At 46.9% G+C, this 12,254-nt stretch overlaps 1 protein-coding gene across 3 annotated transcripts in view; it reads left to right on the top strand.

Annotated features, from left to right (window-relative positions):
* The window catches only part of LOC102946062 (indoleamine 2,3-dioxygenase 1), a 68,926-nt gene that overhangs the window by 50,695 nt on the left and 5,977 nt on the right, over positions 1 to 12,254 (top strand). The window contains exons 2-8 of one of the 3 annotated variants that reach the window (XM_037886334.2): positions 3,914 to 4,043; positions 8,457 to 8,552; positions 8,647 to 8,766; positions 9,289 to 9,407; positions 10,035 to 10,049; positions 10,984 to 11,083; positions 11,750 to 11,867. In XM_037886334.2, the coding sequence (XP_037742262.1) occupies positions 3,954 to 4,043; positions 8,457 to 8,552; positions 8,647 to 8,766; positions 9,289 to 9,407; positions 10,035 to 10,049; positions 10,984 to 11,083; positions 11,750 to 11,867 (658 nt within the window). In that variant the 5' untranslated portion in view covers positions 3,914 to 3,953. Of the gene's footprint in view, positions 1 to 3,554; positions 4,044 to 8,456; positions 8,553 to 8,646; positions 8,767 to 9,288; positions 9,408 to 10,034; positions 10,050 to 10,983; positions 11,084 to 11,749; positions 11,868 to 12,254 lie in introns of those variants that run through there. The other 2 variants (XM_043536399.1, XM_043536398.1) reach the window with 2 other exon arrangements.

The raw sequence follows: 12,254 nt of genomic DNA, 5'->3' as shown, positions 1-12,254 counted from the left end.
CTGATGTGATTAGGCCCTATGATGTGTCCCCTGAATAGATATGTGGACACGGTTGGCAACGGGCTTTGTTGCAAGGATAGGTTCCTGGGTTAGTGGTTCTGTTGTGTGGTTGCTGGTGAGTATTTGCTTCAGGTTGGGGGGCGCTGTCTGTAAGCGAGGACTGCCCTGTCTCCCAAGATCTGAGAGTGTGATGGGTCGTCCTTCAGGATAGGTTGTAGATCCTTGATGTTGCACTGGAGAGGTTTTGGTGGGGGCTGAAGGTGATGGCCAGTGGCGTTCTGTTATTTTCTTTGTTGGGCCTGTCTTGTAGTAGGTGACTTCTGGCTCTGGCAATCTGTTTCTTCACTTCAGCAGGTGGGTATAGTAGTTGTAAGAACGCTTGATAGAGATCTTGTTGGCGTTTGTCTCTGTCCGAGGGGTTGGAGCAAATGCGGTTGTATCGCAGAGCTTGGCTGTAGGCAATGGATCATGTGGTGTGGTCTGGATGAAAGCTGGGAGGCATGTAGGTAGGAATAGTGGTCAGTAGGTTTCCGGTATAGGGTGGTGTTTATGTGACCATCATTTATTAGCACTGTAGTGTCCAGGAAGTGGATCTCTTGTGTGGACTGGTCCAGGCTGAGGTTGATGGTGGGATGGAAATTGTTGAAATGATGGAATTCCTCAAGGGCTTCTTTTCCATGGGGCCAGATGATGAAGATGTCAGTGTAGCGCAAGTAGGGGCATTAGGGGACGAGAGCTGAGGAAGCGTTGTTCTAAGTCAGCCATAAAAATGTTGGCATACTGTGGAGTCATGCGGGTACCCGTAGCAGTGCCGCTGATTTGAAGGTATACACTGTCCCCAAATGTGGAATAGTTATGGGTGAGGACAAAGTCCAGCCACCAGGTTTGCTGTGACAGTATCGGGGATACTGTTCCCGACGGCTTGTAGTCCATCTTTGTGTGGAATGTTGGTGTAGAGGGCTTCTACATCCACAGTGGCTAGGATGGTGTTTTCAGGAAGATGACCGATGGATTGTAGTTTCCTCAGGAAGTCAGTGGTGTCTCGAAGATAGCTAGGAGTGCTGGTAGCTTAGGGCCTGAGGAGGGAGTCTACATAGCCAGACAATCCTGCTGTCAGGGTCCCAATGCCTGAGATGATGGGGTGTCTAGGATTTCCAGGTTTACTGATCTTGGGTAAGAGATACACACCCCTGGAACTCCGACCAGGGGTATTCTATGTGCTTTTTCAGGGAGTTTCTTGAGCAAATGCTGTAGTTTCTTTTGGTAAAACTCAGTGGGATCAGAGGATAATGGCTTGTAGAAAGTGGTGTTGGAGAGCTGCCGAGCAGCCTCTTGTCATCATGAATAGATCGGAATATGAACAGCAGCACCTCCTTTGTCAGCCTTTTTGAGTATGATGTCAGAGTTGTTTCTGAGGCTGTGGATGGCATTGTGTTCTGCACGGCTGAGGTTTTGGGGCAAGTGATGCTGCTTTTCCACAATTTCAGCCCGTGCACGTCAGCGGAAGCACTATGTAGACGTCTAGTCTGTTGTTTCGACCTTCAGGAGGAGTGCACCCAGAATCCTTCTTTTTGTAGTCTTGGTAGGAAGGTCTCTGTGGGTTAGTATGTTGTTTAGAGGTGTGTTGGAAATATTCCTTAAGTCGGAGACATCGAAAATAGGATTCTAGGTCACCACAGAACTGTATCATGTTCGTGGCAGTGGAGGGGCAGAAGGAGAAGCCCCGAGATAGGACAGATTCTTCTGCTGGGCTAAGAGTATAGTTGGATAGATTAACAATATTGCTGGGTGGGTTAAGGGAACCACTGTTGTACGTAGACAGTCTCTACGTAAAAGAAAAAATCGACACAAATCAGACATCAAGAATTATAACATTCAAAAACCAGTCAGAACACTTAAATCTCTCTCGTCACTCAATTACAGACCTAAAAGTTGCAATTCTTCAACAAACAAAACTTCAGAAACATACTCCAACCGGAGACTGCTGAATTGGAATTAATTTGCAAACTGGATACAATTAACTTAGGCTTGAATAGAGACTGGGAGTGGATGGGTCATTACACAGAGTAAAACAATTTCCCCATGTTTATTCCCCCCCTTCCCCCCCCGTTCCTCAGACATTCTTGTCAACTGCTGGAAATGGCCCACCTTGATCATCACTACAAAAGGTTTCCCCCCTCCCCCCCACTCTCCTGCTGGTAATAGCTCACCTTAAGTGATCACCCTCGTTACAGTGTGCATGGTAACACCCATTGTTTCATGTTCTCTATGTATATAGATCTCCCCACTGTATTTTCCACTGAATGCATCCGATGAAGTGAGCTGTAGCTCACGAAAGCTTATGCTCAAATAATTTCTTAGTCTCTAAGGTGCCACAAGTCCTCCTTTCCCTCTGGATTGCAACGCAATATGAAATTCCCCCTTCGCTGACGTCCTTTGTTCATTTTGCATGCAGCACTGCCACCCTGTGGCCAAAATGAGCACTGTAGTGAATTACAGACTAACACAGGTTTCAGAGTAACAGCCATGTTAGTCTGTATTTGCAAAAACAAAAGGAGGACTTGTGGCACCTTAGAGACTAACCAATTTATTTGAGCATAAGCTTTCGTGAGCTACGGCTCACTTCATCAGATGCAGTCTGAGACACAAATTGTCAAGCACTTCCTGTAAAGAATGAGATAACATTTGACCAAAGATGACATCCACGCTTGGAAGCGCTGTAGCATTTTGCGTACACACTCATTACAACGATGCGAGTGAGTCTCCTGTTGCTGCAGTTAATCCACCTCCCTAAGCGGAGGTTGCTAGGTCCACGAAGGAAAATTCTTCCGCTGATCTAGTGCTGCCTACAGCAGGGGTCAGATCAGCATAGGGCTCTCTGGGTTCGTCTACACTACCTCTTAAGGGGTGTTGATTTTTCATACCCTTGAAAGTCTGCAACAGAGCTGCTTTTCAAAGCCTGATGTAAAGTGACCTGTTCACATAGGCAGAGGTGAAAAATAGCTCGGAGAGATCTGCTAATCAAGACAGATTGGGTCTGGGTCAGAATTCATATTTAAATGCCAATAGGAACATCACCTGAAAGGTGCTTGTTCCCCTAACTGTGGGGTGGCTCAGTTACTTGGAAGTAACTCAGCTGAAGTCCCAGGGGGCTGAGGTAAAACCAGGGTCCGGATCCCTTGCCCATTAACATGGCTTCTCTTACAAGGCATGTTATGGTACATCAAACATTTTCAACAGTCCCTGAACATGAACGTGCTGTGCCCGCCAGTTGCCAGCCAAATTGAACCACATTGTCCAAAAGGAATTTGTCCAGGAATTCTGCCTTCCTAAATTCCCTCCCCAACACACACACACACACACACCCCCCTACCTTCCTGCCCAGTCTTTTCTTATATTGCTGCACCCTATTTAATAGTTGCCATAGCCCTTCTCAGAAATGACTGCTCTTCAGAGATGGTGACTTCACAGAAAGTGATCCTTCAGGATGAAAGGCACCAAGACAACCATTGTTGGGAAATTGTGTCTGGGTGCCATCAGGTTGTTCCGTATTTATTAGCCTGGAGAGAAAAACAAACCGACTTTAACCCTGCCCTAAGGAACGAACGCCTTGTGATCAGGACAATTTGCATCAAAAGACTATTACTCGCTACATTTGGTAAGGGATCGATTCAGCTCTGTTACTTCTCAAACCTCATGAGTAAAGAGAAGCATTAAGAGGAGGAAGTGATACTATTTTGAATTTGCTGGCTACACAACAGAAAACAGAAAATAAGCCATCAGGTGATTTTGATTGGGGAACAAAAAAGTCCCCCATACATTACTTGCCTGCTCTTTGGAGTTTAAATAGGTTGTAAATGAAAAGACAGGGCAGTTTCTACTCCTGATAGAGCGATAATTTCTCATTGCTCAGGGGCTGATGGGCAGGGAAATTAAGAAGCTACATCACAGGCATGGAACATGAAGACAAAAGTGAGAGTCTGCAGAACCTGGAAAAGTTTCATGTTTCAGAAGAATATGGCTTTGTTCTCCCAGACCCACTGGTAAGAGTTCTAGTATTACAGTGGCAAGTTAAAATTTTACGCAGCACATTTGCCTGGTCTGCTAAACCGATAGAGCAAATATATTTTTGCTCTATATGGCAATATAAAAATATTTGCTATTATTTATTTATTATATAAAGTAACTGCTGCTTAGCAATTATTGCAATTTTATATGTTAATATGTGTAATACACGATTGTTTGTTATAGCATTAAATATGTTTTACACACACCATTCCTTATAAGTAATATGTATATTTTAGTAATTCATTTCTAACTAAATTAAACAGAAATTTAATGCTTGAGTGACACAGAGTGACTTACCTGAGAGCTTGTATGTAAAGTCACAGTGTGAAGCACTAGAAACAGCTCCAACAGGGCTGTGAGCTCTTTTTGCTCAGAATATCTCCAGGTTGAATAATCAATGGGTTTTGCTGTCTGCTACTGTCCAATTTTTAAGTTGGAAATTGTATACAGTTTGTAGCTATGGTCAGGCACGACTCCGTGTCACTCCAAGAGTCCTAGACCGTTGTGATATCAGAAGTAACAACAAATTACCATCCTTACTCTTCAGCTACTTTGCACGCAGCAATTTCATTATTTGTACGAGGGAGACTGCACGGATGGTGGATTTCTTGATTCGGCCGCCAAATCCACGTGACAAATATCCCAAATGCACAGACCCCCTCACCGCAGCGCACAGCCCTCATTCACCACCCATGTAACACCACAACCAGCACGTGCAGTCACGCAAACGTCACGCTAAAGCTGAGTGTGTTTGAGAGTCAGCCTGAAGTGTTGGACACAGGGTGCTCTTTTTCTTTAGAATGGCGCCAGGTTCCATCATTACTGGGATTCACGGTCTGTTTCAAACATTAGCCAAAACAATGGTTGAGAACTTACAAAAAACAAAAAACCCCACATCCAAACAAACACACCTTTCACATTATACCTTAAACCAGGATCTGAAAGCCTGTCCTGTCACAGGGGTGTCATTTGCTATCAGCTACACACTTGCAGTTGGTTTAAGAGACTCAGTGGATGAACTGAATATTCTGTGAAACTCTTTATACATTTAGGGTAGCAGGCACCTACATCCTTTATTTTCAAAAAGCACCTTTGACTTGAACGGGGCCTAAGCATTTCATGTTTCATGGTCCCTTCTGGCCTTACACTCTAAACTATTAGATCATCCCACCTGACCATCTGTATCTCACAGGCCATTATTTTTTAGCCAGATAACCCTACGTTACCCCAAACACTTCAGTCAGACCAGAGAATTTCAGTCCGCAGGAGACTGAACAGTGGACCCCAGGGAAAGAATGGGAGAGACCAAGGTACCACCACTGTCTTAGGGCCTGCAATGGCAGGGAATGGATTAGATATGCCCAGATAATTGGAGGAAGCGACCCGCACACCCACACGTGGCAGAGAGTTTTTTGCTTTCCAAGGTCCCTGAAAATCTGACTGGGAAAAAATTCCTTCCTGACCCCCACATTGGGGCAGGGATTGGTTAGACCCTGAGGTCTGAGCAAGACCCATCAGCCCCTATCTGGAAAGAATTCTTTGTACTACTTCAGACCACCCATCCCCCTTTTCCAGCTAATCTCTGATGCTTCACAGAAAAGGAGGAAAAAAGGGGGAAGAAAAAAAAAAGCAGCATACATCTGGCCAATTGGGGTGGGTGGGTGTTCCCTCCTGACCCCTGCAGGGAACCACCTGAATCCTGAAACATGAGATTTGATTACCACCACTGTCTTAATGCAGAGCTGTAAGCATTATGAACCCATTGCTGGCAATGCAGGCAATCCCGTTCTCCCCATGAGGAAAGGAGATGTATGAATCCCACTGTTCATTCAGATTCTAAGGCCAGAATGGACCAGCCTGACCCCCTGCACACAGATGCTTTATTCCAGCTGCTGGGAGAAATTCTATGGCCTATCTTTTAACAAGATATTTCAAGGTTGAATTTAAGATATAATTTCCTGGCTGTGAGGGTGATTAAATAATGAAAGATCTTAGCAGGGGAGGGAGTGGAATCACCATCGCTGGAAGCAGATGAAGTTATTTAAAGTAACATTAACTTCCTGCCACTGATTCTTGTTATGCCTGTGTCAGAGAGGTTGAAAAGCCCCTGCTATCACACTGGTGATCGCTGTGTATAGATACGGTACTTTATCAAAGAGAAGGTAAACTAAATCAATTGAGAGAGGACTTGAGGTCCTTAAGCCTCATTGCAAAGCTGGTTTTCCAGTCCCAAAGTAAAGCAGACTGATGGGACACTCTACAAATACGTTCACATGGTCATAACAGGCCAGATTCCGATTTCACTCCAGAGGAAGTCAGTAGGCGGCCTCACATCTTGCGCAACATGAGATCTGGCCTCAGAATCTAGCAGCGGACAAGGGGAGGTTGTCACATTTATTTATTGCCATGACAGTCTAGATTTAAAAATTGTGTACATTACATACAGTTCAAATGGATTGTTTTTAATACTTATCAAGAGAACTTACATGGACTGAAATTTTTGACTTAAAACACTTGTCGCGAATACACATTGTACCTCAGAGCATCCCTAGAGACTTGCTGTGATTGTACAGTGAAGTTTCTACAAGATCAAGATATCCAGCAGAGCAGAGCAGAAACTTGGAAAGCTCATGAGCGACATAATTATCAGTAATAGATTGAAGTATCACTTCATCCTGGGCTATATGAGAAACATAATTAAACTTGTTTTATTTTCCGACACAATGCCATCTCTGTTCTCTCTGCACTTCCTTTTTATTTGTGCCTGTATCATTTTCAAACCACCGAAAAAAGGGTTTTCAACATGCCAGTGAGAGGGGGAAAAAGCCACCAAACTATTTCTCCTAAACTTATATATTTGAGCACAAATAGTGCAAAAATTCTGTAGAAATAGTGCCTTGCTGTAGTATGACATCAGGCCAAATTTGGGGCTCCACAAACATACAGCGAGAGACCAATAAATAGGAAGACGTGCATCTAAGCCTCAGATCTACGTGTACAGCATGCTAAAAAGCACCATCAGGCCATGGTGGTTTTAAAATGGGAGTTTCCCCATCAATAAGTGAATAAAACCGAAACGTTTGTCTCGCATGATGTTTACGTAGCGTCTGACTGATCCCAAATTAGATGCATCTGTCAAGCATGATTGCTTCTTCTGTCTGTTCTCATTACACCGGCCAAACCAAATTGCCCGTGCCCAGGGAGCACGGTTGGACAAGCAAATATGTTGTCTGCCACTCGGTTAAATGGAATTTTGATTTGTAAAAAAGAATAATAAAAAATTCTTCACAGCTGTGTGTATTTTACTCTGACAGTTAATCATCATTAGCTGAAAGGGGGAAGAGGCTGCAGAGGCTAAATATTCCAACTGTATTTCAAGGCGTGCTATTATTCCCTGCTCCCCCCAACATGCCCCTTTGAATGCCCGCTGCATGTTCGCTGGCCTCCAAGCTGATATGCTGGAGCTGAGGACTAGTGGCAAGACACGAAGAGCGTGCCTACGCTGCAATTAAAAACCCCACGGCTGGCCCATGCCAGCTGACTCAGGCTTGGCCTAAGAGGCCGTTTAATTGCAGTGTAGACGTTTAGGCTCAGGCTGGAGCCCTGGCTCTAGGATCCTGCAAGGTGGGAGGATACCAGAACTTGGGCTAAGCCCGAACATCTCTGCTGAAATTCAACAGCCCCTTAGACGCGTATGGCTGGCCCTTGCCAGCTGTCTTGGGCTCGGGCTAATTGCAACGTAGACATACCCTCAGTCTTTAAAATAGCTGAACTTTGCTGTAGCAAAGAGAAGCAGGAAGAACTAGCTGCCCATCCAATATTCAGGCCCTAGGCCTCATGAGAGTCTTTCCAGTTATTCTTCCCTTGGCAAGAGAATGAGCAGCACTCCCAGATTTTGTGACCAGGTCTGTTCGGACCGCAGCTCCCACGGAGATGCTGGGCAGGGAGAATTGGGAACGGGGTGGGACCAAGAGGGAAGCGATCGCTATTTCCAGCTCTCCCCTAAACTCAGGTTCTCTTGGCGAGGACGTCTCCAGAGGAACGTTCTGCTCTCCAAAGGGCCGGAATTCCCAGAGGGCTCCTGGCCACAGCCAATTGCTCAGCCCCCACAACTGGGGCCAGATTTTCAGCAGCGCTCTGTGCCCAGTGGGTATCCAGGACGCCGAGCTCTTTTGAAAACCTGGCCTTCAATGGCCTGCAGCTGAACTCGCACGTCTCCCGCTGGAGTGCCGGGGGAGAGTCAGTGGGAGTTCTGTGCTGATCTGGGAAGGCCCGCGAGCGGGCATGTGGGATTCTACTTGGTTCAGACCCAGAAGGAAGCTGGGTTGCAGCAGGGAAAACATTCTCTCGTTAAAAGGAACGCCCTCATTTTGATTTCTTTCATACAGACAGAACTGCCAGATTATTACGCTCCCTGGATGGATGTCGCAGCCAACCTGCCCCACCTGATAGAGGGACATCAGCTCCGCAGGGAGGTAGCAAAGGTTCGATATATAACCTGCTGCGTGCAGCGCCGGTTAGCTAACTCACTCTTCCCCGGGGGCTGCACTAATGCATTCATGCCTTTTCCCCTCGCAGATGCCGCTGCTCAGCACACAGTACCTGCGAGGACACAGGCAGCTGCGCCTGGCTCGCCTGGCTCTCGGCTTCATCACAATGGGATACGTGTGGCAAGGAGGCAGCAGACAGACCGTGAAGGTCAGCGCCTTTATTACCCTCTGCTATTCTACATCCTGATCGTGCAGTGTCAACGATGCCAAAACTCAGTCCCTGGCTTGGCTCCCATTTCACTAGGGCGGGTCAGAGACTGAGGAGCAAGTGCTGGGGAATGTTACTAGCCCACCTACCTGTAAAGCATGCGATGCTCAATCACATGCAGCTCTCTTCCCCTATGCTGCATGAAGAGCAAGCATCAGAAAGCCCAGCTAACCACCCACCCTCTGTCCCTGAAGACACACACAAACTGCGGCAAAAAACATGATCGCTGAGCCTAGGTACCACCCTCTTGAACTGGTGTGTCAATATAAAGGCAGTTGGTGAAAAGCAGGGACTGACAGTGCCCTGGGTTCACAGTATCCCACTCGGCACTGATCTGCAAAATTGCCTTTGTTAGGAGCAGAGTTTCCATCCCAACATGGTGAATTTCCCCAGGTTCGCCTCCGTTTCGCTGCCCAGCACAGTAACCTTCTGCTGTTATTGTAACACTCTTGTTTAACCTAGATCCTTCCTAGAGTGCTTGCGGTGCCTTACTGCACGATCTCAGAGCTTCTCGACCTGCCGCCCATCCTCGTCTATGCAGACTGTGTTTTGGCAAACTGGAAGAAGAGAGACCCCTGTGGGTATGTAGAGCTCCGGGATGACCTCTGTCAGACGCCACAGCGCTTTATATATAGCGGCGCCCCCACCACCGCCCTGCACCGGTTGGATGTGTAGGCCCACAGGTCTCACTTGTCGGTCATGCCCAGATCAGGTCACCTGAATGCATATAAACGCATTACAGTGACCCCAGTCAGTGCAATCAGACAGGTGCTGTCCAGACGCTTTCACCTGCTGGTGCTACATTAACTGATCCAGGCATCCTCCTATCTGGTACAAGCCTCCTCATAGGACATTTCAGTTACCAACTGCTTAGTCACTTCGAGCTCTGGCAGTGGCGGGGTGAGACACTGTGTGACCCCAAGTAGGGGCTGCTCTCTCCAAACTGCTGAACCCAGATATAAGGTAATTTCCCACCCTGAGCCCCCATCTGTGACTGGGTGCTCGACACCCCACGGTCTATGCAGCCCCAGTTAGGGTTCTCTCGTTGGCTGGGTTGTGACCCCTTCCTGTCTAACCCTGACAACCCATGTCATGGCCACTCAACGGCGCTGAGTTGTTCTCACTTACGCAGTTTTAAAATCTTTCCTCCTTCTCACTGCTTTCTTTTTTCTTCCTCAATTGCTGCTCCGCCCCGGCTGTGCCTGGAGACCCCTGAATGTTGAGTAAGTAGATCTGTTTGTCTTGGCGAATGACAGGACTGTAGAGCACTGTACCAGAGTGACCCAAGGAGACATACCCAGCACGCTCAAAATAGTGCATAACTGCAGCAGGTGGGAGGGGTGGGAGCGGCTAGCCACCCCAAGTACATGCCTAGCTTGTTGGACGGGTCCGTACTCGATGCAGCACCCCCACACCACCATGGCTACATTCTGTTCTTAGCATGCTATCGCAGATCAACATCGTGTGGGTAGGTCTCCACGAGCTGGAGTCACACCTCCAGCTGGAAGTGCAGACACACGCAGGAAGGCATGGTGAGAGCAAGGAAAGGAAAGAAGGCTTGGTCTTACGGCTACAGCAGCATCCCCAACTCAACCTGCGCAGACTAACAAGTGCACCACCAACCCCAAACAGGTTGCGGGATCCTCACCTCTGTGTTTCAGCTTTTCCATCATAAAACTGGGATAAAACTACTTTTGGTGGGGAGAGAGGGAGGCAGGGATTGATTAGTTTATGCTCATGGAGTGACTTGTATGAAAGAGGACCAGCGTCGTATAAATAGATATGGGAAAGAAACCAACCATTCAATTCTGCAGGGTAGTTTAGTGAGCACGTGCAAATGTGCACGCATCACCTTACACAACTGATTTCAGAGCCATTTCTATACGTCAGCCTCAATGCGTGTTATGGAACCTAATTCAGATTTGCAAAGTGTTTTGCTTTTCTACATGCATCTTTCATCTGAAGAGCTGGCAATCTAGCTGCACACAAAAGTCACTGCATGTTTTCCTTTGGATTCCACACGAGCTTCTGGTTAATGATATTTTTACATTGCACAGTTCTCCTTGGATACAGTTTCTCAGCATCAGCTACAAATTGCTATTACAATGAGGTCATTTTACTGACCTCGCCCTGGGGAATGTATCTATCTTCCCTTAGGAATCTGGACATCCTGTTTTCATTCCCTGGAGGGGACAGCAACAAAGGTTTCTTCCTAGTCTCTCTTCTTGTTGAAGCAGCAGCTGCAGCTGGAATCAAGGTACAGAGTCCTAATGAAACAGTCCAGTTGTGAGTGAGCAAGCCCCCGCCCTGCTCAGTGTTGCTTACAAACTCAATTTAGTTTACCTCACAGGAACATAGCATTCTGTCTAGTAGATTCTAGGGCGGTTTAAAGTGATCAAACACTTCTGGGACGTGATGACCAAATACAAGTGCAGGTTTTTCCACCATCCATCTAAACCCTTGTGTTGTAGAAGTCACTTTGCACCCTTCACCCAGCAGAGGCTGAGATCGTTTTTTTCCCTCATTTGCCCACGGACGGGAGTCCCCCATCACAAACAAGAGCAAATGGGTCCCAAACCTCAGTTTGCTGTTAGCTGTGTTATTTTCCACCCTTCCCTGCTGTTGCTGACTACTGGAGTAGCCTCAGCATCCCTCTGCAGGGTTCCAGCTGCAGAGCTGTGGAGAAGGGGTTTGGACACCATTCCTTTAAGAGGATGGCATTATTTATGACCCCACTGTAAGTGAACCCCTGCCAAGGAGGCACCAGCTTCATTCCCCGCCAATCCCCGTGATGGCTCCTGCTGGAGAACCCTACAGTATCACAGCTGGGAGTGACCTGGGACTCTCTGTAGTCTCTTTCCTCAGAAAGTCTGAGCCTGGTGTTCTGGATACCAAGAGTGTCTTTCCCCCTCTTCCCTTTAAGGCAATCCCCATGATCATCAATGCCATATTGCACCATGACCGTTGCTCCTTAGAAACGGCACTGCAGGATGTGGTCTTGTCTATATGCAAGATGCGTGAAGCTTTCAAACTAATTCATGGTAAGTGCTTTGACTGGATAGCTGCGCTTGTGAATTCCAACCAAAAATCCCACAACAAAATTTATATTAATGCAACAATCAATCCCCATTTTATTACTTCCAGGTCGAGAGACCCCCCCTCCCCCAACAGTTTGTAGTTAGGAGTAAAATATTCAGGCTCCCTGAGTCTGTTGCAGAGTCTCCTTTGTGGTCAGATAAGCAATTAGAACAAGTGTGGAATGGTTCCCAGGGATGTATGGAGTTTGGTGCTGATTGAGGAAGCTCCTGCATCCTTCCCACATGTCCAAGACTGGGCATCTGCACAAGTTATTTCAGCCAAAGAACTAATTTCCTGTCCCTAAAGACATCCCACAGACAGTGCTCTGCTGAAATGAGATGCACTTTATT

The sequence above is a fragment of the Chelonia mydas genome, chromosome 26 (genome assembly GCF_015237465.2).
Source record: "Chelonia mydas isolate rCheMyd1 chromosome 26, rCheMyd1.pri.v2, whole genome shotgun sequence".
Taxonomy (NCBI): Eukaryota; Metazoa; Chordata; order Testudines; family Cheloniidae; genus Chelonia; species Chelonia mydas.
The sequence above is the reverse complement of the archived record's forward strand: the minus strand, read 5'-3'. Positions and strand labels throughout refer to the sequence as shown.